At 42.5% G+C, this 16,081-nt stretch overlaps 1 protein-coding gene across 4 annotated transcripts in view; it reads left to right on the top strand.

Moving 5' to 3' along the window:
* The window catches only part of TGFBRAP1 (transforming growth factor beta receptor associated protein 1), a 37,477-nt gene extending 29,479 nt beyond the window's left edge, over positions 1 to 7,998 (top strand). For all 4 annotated transcript variants that reach the window (XM_014267733.3, XM_074535873.1, XM_026794029.2 and 1 more), the window contains exons 11-12: positions 1,661 to 2,094; positions 2,721 to 7,998. In XM_014267733.3, the coding sequence (XP_014123208.2) occupies positions 1,661 to 2,094; positions 2,721 to 2,909 (623 nt within the window). In that variant the 3' untranslated portion in view covers positions 2,910 to 7,998. The remainder of the gene's footprint in view (positions 1 to 1,660; positions 2,095 to 2,720) is intronic.
* Positions 7,999 to 16,081: the final 8,083 nt, after the last annotated feature.

Raw genomic sequence — 16,081 nt, 5'->3', positions numbered from 1 at the left:
ATGCTGTATGTGATTCCCAGCTGGACACAAAATCATAGTCCTTTCAAGGACAGAAAACTAAAAGATCTGAGGTTTCTCTGTGTTTTTATTTGATAGGCTGTATTTCTAACAAACTCAAGTTAATTTAGAAAGCATGTGTGTTGGTATTGGTATCTCTATAGCTCCTACGGTATGTTTGCTGCTGCACCAGAGACAAAATACCAACTGGCCAGAACAAATATCTGCAGTACAATTTTCTTAATAGTCACCTTCTTATATCTGCAATACAATTTTCTTAATAGTCACCTTCTTATAAATGATGAGCATGGAACTTTTGCATGACGTGACATGGCAACCTTTTGCAAATGAAAGACCTGCAACTTTATTTTTGAAGCAGCTTGCTTCTAGTGAGTGGAAGTGAAACTTTAGGAATTTAATTGCCAAGGACTTGTTACCTATAACCCTGAAACTCACTCTGGGTTTCATGTTAAATAAAAATATGAGCATCTTTTAAGGTGAAAAGTGCAAAGTACACTTGGTATAAGGTGAGCAACAGTTGAGCTAAATATTTTCCTTGGTCAGTGCTTATAATGGTTAATCTTTAATGTTTCATCCACTGGAATGCAAACATACAGTACAATTAAGCAAGCCAAGTGTTTAAATCTTCTCTGGTAAGGAGGATTATGGCTGAGAAATAAGGGAATAGTGGATGAAAGGGAAGTGGCTTGTTATTGAACTGAAAGATGTGAAATGATTTTTTGAAATTCAGTGGGAAAAAATTCAGTGTAAGTGGAAATAAAAATTGCAACATTTATTGGAGTAGCAACTAAAATAATTTACCAAAGTTTAATGTTTCCTTGCCTTTTCAGGCAGCAAAATGTTATGTGATGGATACTGTACAAATGGAGCACAGTCATTGAAACTCGTCTTTTTTCATCTTTTAGTCAGTTTTTAAACAAATTTTTCCAGCCAAGAGTTACAAAATGGATTATTCTCTTGAAATCCATGTGCTTCAAAATAAGAGATTTCTTATGTGACAATTATTACTTTACATGAAAGTGAGATCAGTGCAAGCTAGTATGTTCCTCCCTGATAATCAAAACATTTTGGTGAGAAAAAACATTGTATTTCCATGCATTTTACACATTATATTTTCCATGCATAGGCCTATGCAAAATCTTTATCACTTTTACAATAATTAGATTATTTTCTACTTTATTTTGAAATGCCAGATGAACTTGCCATTCTACCTGCCTTTTGCTGACACTTAAACTTTAAACTGGACTAAGGGTTTGCAGTGTCCTTTTCTTAATGGGAAGTACTATTGTCTTTATTGTCTTTTTATTGGATTTTTATTGTCTTTTATGGAGTTTATTCTGTGATCTCCTATAATATTGGGAGAAGCAGAGGTTTAAAATATTGCAGCTTCATCTTGCAGTTTATTGTACATGGTAGCAGTGTCTGCTAGAATTGAAAAGGCGTCAATGACCGTGGTTGATCACCTGTTATTAAGGAATTTCTTTGTCCCATATTTTGTGGTGCTCTTTTGTTAGAGATGTTTCCATACATCTGAGCATTCCTGTGCTTACAAGCATCTGCCTTCTCTACAGTTGCACTGGCTGGGAGAGGGAGCGCTTGTCTCCTCCAGTGAGCAAACACTGCCTTGTTTCTCGTTTAACAGACAAAATCCAGGGCACAGACCTTCATATGGAGAGTGCAATTTTATATGGGAAACTAGAAGAGCACGAGAAGGCTTTGCATATCCTTGTCCATGAGCTGAAGGACTTCCATGCTGCTGAGGAGTACTGTGTGTGGAACTCTGAGGGCAGGGACTTGCAGTACAGGCGGACGCTGTTCCACCTGCTGCTGTCGGTGTATTTGGCGCCGGGCGCCTCGGACTGCGCGCTCGTCGTGGCCGCCGTGGATCTGCTCAATAACCACGCCACGGAATTCGACGCGGGCCTGGTTTTGCAGGTGGTGCCTGACAGCTGGTCAGTGCAGCTCCTCTCCCCGTTCCTGGCTGGGGCAGTGAGGCAAAGCATTCACACAAAAAGAATGACTCAGGTGGCACTTGGGTTAGCACAAGCTGAAAACTTAATCTACAAGCACGAGAAGGTAGGTTACTGGGGTGTTTTTAAATAAAAGCATTTTGAAAATTTACAGTTGAGTCCTTTGATATAGAGTAATCAAAAGCAGTTTGAAGAATTAGTACGAAGCTGTCTTCATGTCTTTGGCATTTATTAGTTGTTTTTTTTATTTTGCCATAACTACTAGATTCAAAATTAATTGTATGTTTTCTCTGTAAAACAAAAGGGAAAGTAGGGCCCTTGGAATAGAAATAACCTTGGTGAGCTTCAAGGATGAATATGAAGTGAGTCTGGGATTTTCAGATTAACAAAGTTCTTGCAGAAACTTTAACAAGTGTCAGTTAGCATTTCTTTCACTAAGAGGGATTGTCAGAATTTCCAATTCAATTTTTTACAGTGTCATCTGTCAAAAGTTGTTTTAAAGATTATCCAGCACTTAGTATTAATTGAAGCTTATTAGTAGAATTTGTTAATGGTAAATTCAGTTGTAAAGCTTTCTTTTATTCCTAGTTAGGCCAGTGTTGCTTAGAGTTCACAGCAGATTCTTATAATTTTTTTTGTTTTATCCATTTGGTATAGTTGCAATTATGCTCCATCATTTCCCTTCCTTTCTTGTTAGATTCACATTTGGAATTTTTCCCCCCTCTCTTTTAGGTTAAACAAAAAGGAGCCCCGATTCTTCTTTCAGACAAAAAGGTTTGTCAGGTGTGCCAAAATCCTTTCTGCGAGCCTGTGTTTGTCAGATACCCCAATGGGAGCATGGCCCACACGCACTGTGCTGCAAACAGACATCTCAATTCCAATGTGACTCCTCACTCTCCCAGCTCCAGCAATCAGACTTGAAATATTCCCACAGTTCCCATGACTTGTACCCCATTGAAAGTGGGCTGGAAAGAAAAAAGTGCAGCTACTTTATGTATAAATCAAGGTGGACAGCTAGTTTTTGGGTTAATGGGAAGACTTCCAGTAAATATAAAATACTGCTACTTCTTTTTGATTCCTAATGAATGTAGATAGAAAATTCACTACCACACATGGAGAGGTGCAAATATGGGCTCTTCTGTGAATAGGAGTAAACACTTAAGGGAAAAGGAGCCTTTTCTTCACAGTGAGGATGAATGTTACGGAGTGAAGGCAAACAGTCATTTTAAGAATTGTCACTTTGCACTGACTGTGGTGTTGATAAATTTGTGGAGGGGAAGATGACATTTATTGGAGTTGGAATTCTTGAAGAGTGATGGGACAAGATTGGCATCGTGCAGCTTACTATGAAGACAGAGATGTGCATCGATCTTAGTGCTTGCTGCAGCATGTCTTCTTTTGGGCTGGATTATCTTCCACAGGATCACATTCTCAACTTCAATTTTTTTGCTCTACAAAATGTTGGCTTTTGATGCACTTTTTAGTACCTCCCTCCCATCCACCTTCTATATGAAATTTAAATGTGAGCACTGTTCTGTTAGGTTTCTGCTCCTGCAGGTACTGTAATGTACTAAGTGGAAACCAATAGCCTCAATCACACAGATGAGCTTGGAAGAAAAGAGAAAGAAAGTTTGTCTGGTCAGACTGTAGTCACTTTTATATGGGGAAAGAGGCCCTGACTTTAATACTGATTTATTTATTAATATGCAAATATGCTGTACATACAGTTGAATAAATTGATCTAATAATTCTAGCATTTCTTTGGAGGATTAAGATGTAGCTGATACATTAATGTACAGATGATGTGCTAAGTGTTTGCTATAACATAACTTAGGTTGGAACTCCACAAAAATAGGTTTTAGTGCTTATGGATGACTTTGTGCAATCAAAACCACAGAGAGAAGGTATAAAATTGTAAGAAATCTACAAAAGTGCACTACAGGGGTAGTGGGTTTTTATATTCTACTAAATATTCTGTGAACTAAAATTTTTCAAATAACACAAACCCTTTACTTAACTGCCCTCATATGTATTCACATTGCTATTTAACAATTTTAAAGTGGACTTAAAAGATGTGACTTCCCCCAAGAGAGGTTAAAAAATGACAACTTTAAATAAACTTAAGTACTGCAAACTGAAAGCATTTCTTTGAATTCTGTAAAGCTCTAATAAATACCAGGCTTACTGACCCCCATGCAGCTGAGTCAGAATGGCTGCTCCCTATTTCAGAATTCCAGAGCAGTGGAGGCTTTCAGCAAAATGGAGCATCTGCTTGGTTCTTTCTAGAATCACAGAATAAGCTGAGTTGGAAGGGATGCAGTGGGATCATGGAGTCCAGGTCCTGGCCCCACACAGGACACCCAGAGTCACACCATGTCCCTCAGTGTTGTCCTGATGCAGCCTCCTTGTACAGAAAGGCTGGCTTGGGAAGCTGCCTTCCACCTCCAGTGCTGCCTCCAAGAAGAGGCAGCCAGACCTCACCCAGGGGAAGAAGGTATCCATCTCTTCTCACAGAAACGGGCACTGGTTTGGGGTGAAAAGGACCTTAAAGTTCAACTATTCCACAGGCAGTGATACCTTCCACTGGACCAGGTTCTTCAAAGCCTCATCCAGCCTGGCCTTGCACACTTCCAAGGATGAGTTGTCCACAACTTCCCTGAGCAACCTGTGCCTGAGCCTCACCACCCTCACAGTACAGAATTTCTTGCTGATATCTGATCTAAATTTGCCCTCCTTCAGCTTAAGGCCATTCCCCTTTGCCCTATCACTCCATGTATTTGTACAGAGTTCCTCTTCAGCTCCCTTGCTGTCTCCCTTCAGGTTCTGGGAGGTGCTGTAAGGTCTTCCAAGAGCCTCTCTCCAAGCTGAACAGCCCCAGCTCTCAGGCTGTTCATAGGAGACGTGCTCCAGCCTGTGTGCGTCACTGAGGCCTTACTCTCAGCTCCTTCCAACAGTTCAACATCTTCCTTGTATTGTGGGTCCCAGAGCTGTACTTGAGGTGTGGAGTACTTTGCTTTAAAGCAAAAAACCTTTGAATCTTTCTCCTAATTTTGAAATTAGGAAAGTATAACAGTTAGGCTGAGTTTTATTTATTTTTGAAAGAGCGAGTAAGGAATTTTGTAGTGCTTTGTACTAAGACAAAGTCACATTTAGTGAGAGGCACTTCAAAAGAAGTCAGGTGTGGGCATTTCTGACTCAGTTCTGGCATGAGTGATTCTGCTGTGGCACTGCTACAAGCAGAGTCTCTATCTTGGTAGTCATGGCTTTTGAACATTGTGTATACAACTGACAGTAATGGTATAGAAAAATTTGTAGTTCCCTGTCCCCAAAATACTTGCTGACAAGAGTGGAAATGATTTTTTCAAAGACCCTACAAACCTTTTTTGGACACTAGCATGCATTTCTAAGAAATACTTTCTTTTGCTGCCAGCAACCTAAGAATTCTCTTTTTTTTCTGTTTACTAAGGAGGTACTAAAACAGACTCCTCTCCATGATTTAGAGTCATTTTAGCCACTTAGTAGTGATAAATTACTGCTGCAATGGAATAAAAATCATACCATTCCAGACCTCAGGAAAGTTCTCAGTTGCTATTGCAAGAAAAAGTATGTCTATAAAAGATTAAATAATTCTTTATTAATAGTCAATATCTTTTTGCAGATATGTACTTTGGCTAAAATGCAGCAAAACCAATAATTGTACATACAGAACAAATACAGAAATCAGAATAATTAAACCCAGCATTTTTGCAATCAAAAGTGTGATTAATATTAAAGTTGGGGGCATGTAGTTCTTTGAAACCCAGTCTCCTGAAAATGTGGACTGGAAAAATTGATACATTGTTACCTGTTGCTTTGTTAAATTTTATACTAGAACTCATTTGAATGAATTAGTATGGAAATCCCACAATAACTAAAGGAAAAAGCAAAGAAAGGCAGTGTGGGGCTGAGGCAGAGCAAGAGCTCAGCAGGGAGGTGGCAGGTGGGCGATGCTCTTCCTGTGTGTGTCCAGCACGTGAGCAACTGGGAATATTCCCAGCCACAGGAGATGTCAGCCCCCATCAGAGTGCTGTGTGGTGCTCTGGGCTTTATCACCAGGAAATTTATGAGAGGTCTGCATTCAAATTTCCTTAGGTGGGACAGCTGAACACCCCTTGGGTAAGAGAGCTTCATCTGGGGAACCTGAGTTCAATCCTTTTGTTTTGGCACTGTCAGTTTGGTGATTCTTGGTTTATGTACCTTGAAATTCTGGGCCAGCATTGCCACTCTGGTAAGTTATGGCTGCAGCAGCACAGAGGGAGTGAGCAGGGAAGGAACCAGATTTGGGTATTAATTACTGACTGCATTTGTGAGGGAGGAGAGGCAGGAAAGAGGAATATTTCTCTGACCATTCTTCTAGCTTGGAAACAAATGCTTTTTGTGAGTTAAAGCTTGATGTGATCTTTTTATCTCCAGCTAGGGAATGTGGAATCTGAGACCTGCCATTGGGGAATGGGGATTCTGCCGGAATATTTATCCTTAATTTAGCTGCTGTTAAATTATTTGAAATTCATCTCCCTCACTTTTTCCAATGAGTCTCCTCCCACTTTGTATGCATCAAAACCAAAACAGTAGTGCAGATTTTTTTTAATGTGACACTGTGACTGTGATTCAAGACATAATAAATGAGATTACTCTCTCACACTGATGCCTCTGCAGATATCAAGACATGTTTTTCTAACATGGAACCTCCAGTTACTGAAATATTGCAGCTCTGACTTTTTTTCAGCCATTCCCTGCTACAGATGATGGTACATACAAAAAGCACTTAAACTTTCCTCTACACTTTCAAATCTCCACACTTCCTCATGTAAAAATTACCTATGATGTGTGTATGTCATCATAATGCAGTTTTTCTCTCTTTCAGTCAATAAGAGGAAAAATCCTAATCAAAAAAATTGTTCAGAATCTGGCATTCTGCTCAAAATAAGATTCATGGCTGTATATTTGTATATTCATGAGAAAGAATTCAGTTACATCTTCTTTTCTTTTGTGTTAGTGGATAAGTTGTCACATTGGGATCGGTATTCCTGTAATATTCTCGAAGGCAGGGGAAAAGGAGCCTTTGGGGTTTGTTACACAGAGCACACCAGAGATACCCATGAGCTTGTTCAGGCAGCCCATCCTGAGGTGGCTCAGGTGTGCACAGCAGTCCAGGTTACAGTGAGAACTTCTCTCTTTGCTCCCCTTGCTCCCAGTCCCCAGAAATGTTCCAGCCTTTGTTACCTGATTAATGTCACTCTTGTAGCACTTAACTCACATGGGAACAAATCTTGAGAGGTCTGGGGGACTCCTGAGCAGTTCTATCTTCAGTAAAATGTCACTTTATTACTCAGCCCCATGAAGCCCTACTGATGTGAGGAGTGGAAAGGTGGTTCTAGGGATGGAGTGTGAGTGTTTTCTGAGAACTTTATTAAATGTTTAAACACACAAGCATTATCCTGACTGCTGAGTCTTTATAACAACATCCGTTCTTCACAGGACTCCTGTCCTGAATGACATTAAAAATATTTTGTTTTAAACAGTTCTATCAAGAAGTAATTTTTTATTTTATAACTCTTCCCGGTTTGGTGCAGTCTCTATTCAGCATGGCTCTAAGTGTTTTATTAACATCCTGCTGTTCATAACAGGCAGCAGCTAATACATTTTCATTGTGAGCTCTCTTCTTATTGCCTATATTAGCTAATTAATTTTTCTCTTGCTGTACAACACTTTGGGGCTTATGCCTTGTGAACACTGGTAGTTAAATGTGCTGCTACTTTGTAAGGAAAAAGAAGAAAAGTTAATAACATTCTGTAATGTATGATTGATTTCTAAATTGAAGTTCCCCTGCAGTAAATTTGTTCAGATGGAGGTTTGTACCATTAAGGCTTTTGGACTTAGTGGTTATATTGGTGAACATATACAGCAGTATGCGGAATGTACAAATGTATAAATATGTCAATTTTTAATAAAATAAAATCTTTTAATTACATTTGTCATGGATTCATAGATACATAAACCCTGGAATGTGAGTGTCCACGTGGAGAAGATTACCTATTGATGAATAGAGGATTCATTGGAGTGACTGACAGAGGGGTCAGATCCCTGACACGTGGAAGTGAGGCTGGTGCTTGCATACTCTGCAGAAGGCAGAGGTGCTGGTGTCCCTCATCTTCCTCCTCACTGCTCAGGACTGATGGCCCTGGCTGCAGGCCCAAGGACCAGCTGCTGCCCAGTGCCACCACAGTGGCACTGTAGGACGGGGAAGCCCCAGGAAAGGAGGGGTGGTGAGGGCTGGTAAGGAGTCTGTGGTAAGCCAAGGAAGCTGGTGTGATCCCTAAGGGGAGTGAGAGGGGAATGCAAAGGAGAAGTGCAGAAAAGGAGTGTTCAGGGCAGGCAGGTGTGCCTGGTTCAGCTGCTCTCCAGCCCCACTCCGCCACGCAGTGCAGGCACTGGCAAGGCTGCAGGATCCCCTGGATGCCGAGGGCAGCTTAACTGGGGGTCCAGAGGGGCTAAAATCCAACACAGAGCTTCAGGGAAGGGCTCTTGCTTTGAAATTCAGATCTGTGATCCCTTGGCAACATTTCTACAGCCCTATCAGGTAAAGTGTTTTCCTTTGGCTGAAGTGGAACATTGGTGGGTGCTCAGGGTGCCCTTACAGAGGGTGTTTGGGATGCAAATATTGAGTGTAGCATGATGCTGGCAGGAATGAAAACTAACACAACAAGCATGACTTTAGTAGCTCTGCCAGCAGGAAATACACTCTGGAGAGACCTGGTTTGCATTGCCCCATCCATCCATCCATCCATCCATCCATCCATCCATCCATGGAAAGGTAACTCAGAAAGCATTAAACCCCAAACCCAGTCATGACTCCAGCCCTGTGGGATTTCAGCTAGTTTTGCCTCTAGACAGTGGTTAGGAAATGGTCCATGCTAATCATCCAGATGGCAACTCCTTCCAAGACAAATAATCAATAGAGTACAGCTGAGCTTAGGCAGAAATGAGTCCCAAAGGTCCAGTTCACTGCAGCAACTGCAGCTGCAGGACAGCATAGGGTCAGAGAGGCCAGGGCTGCCAGAAGAAAGCTGATGGCTGAACACATGGCAGGTTTTCAGTAGATAACAAGGCTGATTGCCATGCCTCAAAATCCAATAGCAGTCATGAACATCATTACCAATGCCTATAATTGCCAATAACCCCCTCAAGATATTGTCCCATGATCACCTTGTCAACATGGTATTTGCATCGATTGGGGCCTGACCATCCCAATGCAAGTAAAATCCTAGAAAAATCTAGGCTGGTTGGGTTCTTTGGAAATGGTGTTGTCCAAGCCCAACTTCATGCAGGGTCATCCTGTGTCAGGTTACCTGTCTTGTTTTAAACCAGTGTTGACAACCTTGAAACCAGATTGTCAGGGGTCCAAGTGTCTTCTTGGCACGTCTTTGCCAGAGGCATGTGTTGTTTAAACATCCAAAATACTCTTTGTTAAAGAAAGGTAAAAAGCTAAAAGGCACATTTGTCTTGAATAAATAGTTTAGTTTGTTTTGTGGTTTGGTTTTTTGGGTTTTTTGGTTGGTTGAGTTTTTGGTTGTTTTGTTTGTTGTTTGGTTTGTTGTTGTTGTTGTTGTTGTTTTGTTGTTTTTGATCTTTGTTTTGTTTTTTTCAAATATTACAGAAAGACTAAATAAGCAGGGAATTTCTAAAAATTAGCAAGTTACTGGTGGCAGCTTCAAGATTTTTTACTTTGTGCCTCTCTAACCTGGAAAAGTATATTCAAATAAAATGCAAGTTCTTTATATCTGTTTGAAAGTCACAGACAGCAGGCAAAGATGTTTCAATCCCTTTAGTCCCTCTAACATACAAGGTTACTCTGCAGTGTCATGCAGAAAGCTCTCAGAGTGTGACAGAAGTCGGGGTTTTTCTACTTGAATCACAAGCAGTTGAAGATGGGGAGGGAGGAATACAGGATGGATTTGTATCTCCTTTTTTAAAAGATGTCGTTCACTGGGGATTTGTATTTGCAAAGCAAAAGAAGGTTTTCATTCCTGTCCTTTTTTGATCCATCTTTAGGTTTTAACTTGTCATATCTCATTTCAAAGCATCTCTGTGGCCTTTTGTGACATGCTGATTTGTCAAGCAGAAGTTTTAGTGTTCCTGCTTCAAAACCTTGCTGAAATCTCTTGTTCTGGGTAGCAGCCACTCAGTACATCCCCTCCAGATACTCCAGTCAGTGTGTCAGGAGTACTTCTCCTCACAGCTGCTGGCTCTGTAACGTGAATGGCCATAGAGCTGTGCTGGTGTCATGGTTTAACCCCAGCCAGCAGCCAGGCCCCGCACAGCCCTGTGTGAGCCCTGCTCACCACTAACACAAACATCTCTATGTTACCAACCCCGTGTTCAACACAAACCCAAAACACAGACCCAAACCAGACACTGTGAAAAATATCAACTCTATCCCATCCAAAACCAGCACAGATGGTCAAAACTAAAAACTACAAACCAAAGAAATCTCAATCCCAGAGGAGGGAGGAGTCTCTTGTTAAACTGCTGTTAATTATCAATGCCTCAATACCCTACACTTTTGCTTTTCCCATCTGCCTGATATCAAATCACAAGAGTGTGCAGTGTTTCATACAAATAATCACTTGTGCTGATAACTTTCCTCCCTGTGGACAGGAAAAGGAGAAGATTTTCTTGATTGAAGCCATGCCATGACAAGATTTGAAGGCAGCTGAAGAGAAGACCTGAAAGGGCCTTTCTTCAAAGCAAGTGCCCTTAAAAGCACCAAGTGGGCTCTGGCTGCAAAAGCCAGGCCTCATGAAATCATGAACCAGAACAATTTTAAAATGGAAAAAGCTCAGGAGTTGAGCCGGGAGAAAGTTTTTAGAGGTTTGCAAGCATATTCCCCACCTCATGTCTTGTCAAGTCAGGTTTTGACTTGTGTCAAAGCAGAACAAACATCAATGACTTCCTAAATTGCAGAGCTCCTTCCACCCTACCCCTTCTCACTGCCTTGGAATGAGCCACACTCCTCCAGCTCTCAGGGGCTGCCAGGCTGCTCTGTCCCCAGGCTCCTGTGGGTCCCTGCCACCTTTCCTTGCTTGGCCATACCTTGTTCTTCCATGTCCTCCCTGCTGCAGAGCTGTGTGGCTCCTGGGGCAGTGCAGGCTGGGCCCTGCCTGTATCAACTTCACACACTTTGATATTAGGCTTTAGTCAAATGCTAGAAGATAAAAATGAGGGAAAACTAAACAGAGATTCCTGACTTTATTAAACATGTTGCATTCCTTTATTGCATCCAACTTTATTAATGTTGCATTAAATAAAAGCAAAGCTGTATTCTAAGACAACATATCATGGTCTCTTAACTTGGTATCAATATCTTTTTGTGTTGAAATATTTTCATACACTTTCATACACCCACGAAGTCTCATGTTTCATACACCTATGAAGTCTCCATGATGAAATGTTGTCTTTAATGATTTTACTAAGGAAGCAATATCTAATACATTGACTTGCTGTTTTAATGCCAAAAAGAGTCCTGCCACATTCTCTGCAGTCCAGCTCTGCAGAGCTCTGAGGAAGCCAAGGGGACAGCCCTGCTGCCTGTGGACTTGCATCATACAGTAAACAGCAAGTCTCTCTGGTGGGGGTAGGCTGGGGGATGTGGAGGAAAAGATGAGCCCTGTCCATATTTATTCATCATAACTTATCCAACTACTCGAGTGCTGCATAACCCAGCACCTAAGCTTGTGTGCTACCTGCAGCATCAGGTCAGATCCATCTCAGAAAACTCATAAAATGCCTTGTTCAGGAAGACCCAGCTATGAAAATAATGAAAAACCCCACAGCTTTGATATGCTTATTTTATGCATCACTGCCTGCCATAGTTTTACACAACTGTCCTCCTGCTGTCAGAGCACTGGGAATGCTCTGATATACAAAGTTTCTTCCTGTTCTTTGTAACATTTAAGGGAGAGAAAACTGCACCCAAGGTAGAAAATGGCCTAATTTCTCCTTGAATATGACATGCCTTACCTGTGAAGTGATAGTGGTGGTTCTGTAACTGTGCTCTCACTGATTGTACTTTGCAGTAGATGAAATCACCACAATGTAAAGAGAGCAGGCAGCACCAGCACAAGTGGGAGTTCTCACCAGTATAACCAGTTCTGGCCAGTATAATCAGTCCTGGCCAGTATAACCAGCTCTCTCCAGCATAACTTTGCTCCCAGCAGATGCTGTGTGTTGTTGGAGGGAGAGAAGCAGCTCCAGCACTGTGGTGGGCACAAAAATGAGATGCAGACATGCCAAGCTGTGCAGCAAAACCAGCTCGTTCCAAGGCCGTCCTTCACTCCTCCTTTTCCAATGGAGGATGTTTTGAGCCAGGCCCAGCAGCAGGTGGGAGGCTGGGCACCCAGAAGGAGATACTTACAGTACCCACACTGCTCTTCCTGAAGTGCAGGGGCAAAGAGATGCATCAGAGATGGGTACCAACTTTGTTACCACACACCCTACAGCAGAAAAATAACAATATTATAAAAAAAAGAAATATTATCTCACAGCATTCAGCTGACCTGGTGATGCCCCAGACAATGACTCGTGCACTTGAGCTGTTTCCTCCATCAAATGACCCAGCCTGGCCTTGGGAGCAGCATGTGCTGATGGCACCAGTGAAGGCCACCAAGAAAATCCACACAATAAAAAAGACTGGCAGCTTTATCTTTCACAGCATAAGGAGCCAAGTACCATGCAGAGGCAATGTTTATTCAGGTCATGCTTTCTCTCTCTGCGGATTCAAACCAAAAAATTTAAAACCTGAATACATGCCCCAAAAGATGAGTACATTTTTCCTCTCATATAATCATGGAAAATAAATTTCCAGCCTTAGCTGGAAAAGAGCTCTAACACTGTGGACTTATGCTGGCAAGAAGTCCCTCTTCTTGCTCACTCCCTTCTCCTTGCCCTACTCCCCTTTTGGACATTTCTATTCCATTTGCTGTCTCCATGACCATATTTTAAAGTGTGTGGTCTGTAATAATGCAAGTTCCATTCCCACACAGCCAACACACAAAGCTGATTAATTCAGCCTTTCTGAAATTATGCACACTGCAACAATATAGTGTTTCACCCCTTAAATAGTGTTTTAGAAAAAGGTCACACTACATTCACCCATCGACAGTACTTTAGTAACTCTGAAAAGAACTCCACACTCACAGAAAATGTCAGGGGTCTCATACAAGTGCCCTGAGCTTACAAGCCTGAGTTTAAAAATTAACTTGTACCTGAACAGTTGTCAGTGCTTTAAGTAGTTACATTTATTATTTAAGGTTCAGCACAATTCAAGTCGTTTTTTACTAAGAGAATAGAGGAGAACAGCCACAACAGAGAAAGAAAAGGAAAAGGAAAAGGAAGAGGAAGAGGAAGAGGAAGAGGAAGAGGAAGAGGAAGAGGAAGAGGAAGAGGAAGGGAAGAGAAGCGAAGAGAGAAGAGAAGAGAAGAGAAGAGAAGAGAAGAGAAGAGAAGAGAAGAGAAGAGAAGAGAAGAGAAAGGAAAAGAAAAGAAAAGAAAAGAAAAGAAAAGAAAAGAAAAGAAAAGAAAAGAAAAGAAAAGAAAAGAAAAGAAAAGAAAAGAAAAGAAAAGAAAAGAAAAGAAAAGAAAAGAAAAGGCAGGGTAAAAATAAGGTTCCCTCGGTGCCCACTCAGTTTTTGGGACTACCTTCCAGACTGGAGGCACACACCTATGGCACCAGGGCACGGAGAATGGTGGTCCAAAGAGCCAAATGAAATCTCTCCAGGGACAGGGACCATCCCTGACTCATGATGTTTTTGTGCACAGCCACAGCATCGCTGTCTCAATGAGACGACAAAGTTATTATAACAAGCAGATTCACTAGAAAAGTGACTTATTTACAACTTTAAAATACATACAAAAAGGACAATAAGGAACCTACTTAGTGATCATGAAACAGATTTAATGCCATTTAATTACTGCACCTGTATGAAAAGGCAGAAGGAAAAATATAATTAAACTCCAGAATTAGAAAGAACAGGAAAAACAGTCTAATAATAGCTACTTCACCAATAAACATAAAGGTTATAAGTGGAATCCCCAGAATTTCAAAGTCAAAATATATTTGTAAAAGTGAAAAGGTTAGAAGGCAGAAAAATAATAATCAGGCAGCAAAAGGTAAATAATCCATTAATCATGCACATCTGCCCAAGTGACTGAGCGAGCAGGATGCGGGAGCTGCGGGGCGGGATGCTCGGGCCGCGGAGCAGCGGGGGCGGGGCTCGGCAGCACCGAGCGCGTACAGCGCATCCAGGGCATCCAGAGCATCCCGCACACCCAGCGCGTACAGCGCATCCAGCGCATCCAGCGCCACCCAGCGTATTTAGCGCATCCTAGCGCTCCCAGAGCACCCAGCATACCCAGGGTATCCCGCGCTCCCAGCGCCCCCAGCGCATCCAGCTCTCCCAGAGCATTCTGCACATCCAGCGCACCCAGCACACTCAGCACACCCAGCGCTCCCAGACCACCCAGCCCATCCAGAGCATCCAGCGCTTCCAGCGCTCCCAGCGCATCCCGCGCACCCAGCATATCCAGCGCACCCAGCGCCCCCCGCCCGGCTCCGGCAGCACCGCCGGCCAGTGGGAGAGAAGCAGAGCCATTAGAAGCAGGCGCTAGGAGCGGCTCCAGTGGGAATTGCTGTGCTTACAGGGCAGAAGCACATGGTAAGAGGCAAAACCCGGCAGGCTGCGGCTGGACAGATGCCTGTGGAAAATCACGAGTGATGCAATGGGAGAAGGCTGTAGGCAAAGGAGTGTTAGCCAGCCTTTAACCACAGCTTCACTCTGCCACTCACCTCCCTCAGCCTCCTTCCTGGAAAAAAAATTTCGAGTCTCTGACATGCATGAAGAAGAAGGGTGTTGTCTTTTCACTGAAGTTGGCAGCTTGCTGCATTTCCTTTGGGTACATTTGGGGTTTAGGTCTATAAAACCCATTAATGCCCCCTGATACCTTGTGGAGAATGGTGCCAATGGGCAAATCCTTTCAGAACCATGAAGGAAAACAGACTCCACGCTGCTTCACGCCTGAGCTCCACAGCACAGGGATGGGCACAAAAATGGAGCTCCCACACACCTCACTTCCCACATCTGGGAACAGCTGCTGCCCTGGTACCCACATTACTGCATCCCTGAGCAGACCTCCAGGGTTATGTGTCTGTTGAGGGCTCTATTGAGATGTGAGATGTTGTTGAAATGAAAGCCACTTTATCTTAGTCTGCTCTGAAGCAGGAGGTGTCCTAATGTGGGTGGATCTTTTGGTCACCCTTCCCTGGTGTATCTCCTGAAGCGGTCCTGAGGTTGTGAAGGAACATTTGTTCCCTGGTCACTTGAATAACTCCATGTCTTGGCCCAAGGTATGGAATTGCTGTGATGCTCATTTTGCTTTGTGCTGGGGTGCTTTCCCTGGCAGCCCAGCCTGCCCCGAGGAGGTTTGCAGATCATGTGTTTCACTTTTGGATGTCAGAAAGGATGAGATATCACCACAAGCAGGGACCTACTGATGCAGCAGGGCAGGAAAAATGTTGCCAAAAAGGATGATATTGAACAAGGATTGAAATCAGGTAATTCCTGTAAGAACTTGCTCACTAGGCCTTAGTGAATAATGCCTTTGCATGAATTAGAGCACATTTACAAAAAGTACTTCCTTGTGCCCATTTTTGGTCCAAACTCACAGTAAGAAGGCTGATCCTTTCACAGAATTGCAATGCTGAGGTGCACAGAGGACCCTGGTTTAGCAAAGCTTACTTACATGGAAAAGCAATAAGATTTTACAGTGCTTTGAAAACCACCATGGAGATTTTTCTCAGAGAAAGGCAAAGATCTGGACTTGGGAAGCAAAGGTCTTTGGTGCAAGAGCACACTTTGGCAAGTGGGTTTTTTTCCTGCAGAAAATAGCTCCTTTGAGTACTCTAAGCAATGCAGAATAAAATATTTTTCATCATCAAAATTCTCTGGACTCTTGAAACGTTAAAAATGTGAAGCTGAGTTTCATGCAAGTTATTGGGC

This window comes from Zonotrichia albicollis, chromosome 2 (genome assembly GCF_047830755.1).
Source record: "Zonotrichia albicollis isolate bZonAlb1 chromosome 2, bZonAlb1.hap1, whole genome shotgun sequence".
Lineage (NCBI taxonomy): Eukaryota > Metazoa > Chordata > Aves > Passeriformes > Passerellidae > Zonotrichia > Zonotrichia albicollis.
Note: the sequence above shows the minus strand (reverse complement) of the source record. Positions and strands in the feature narration are given on the sequence as shown.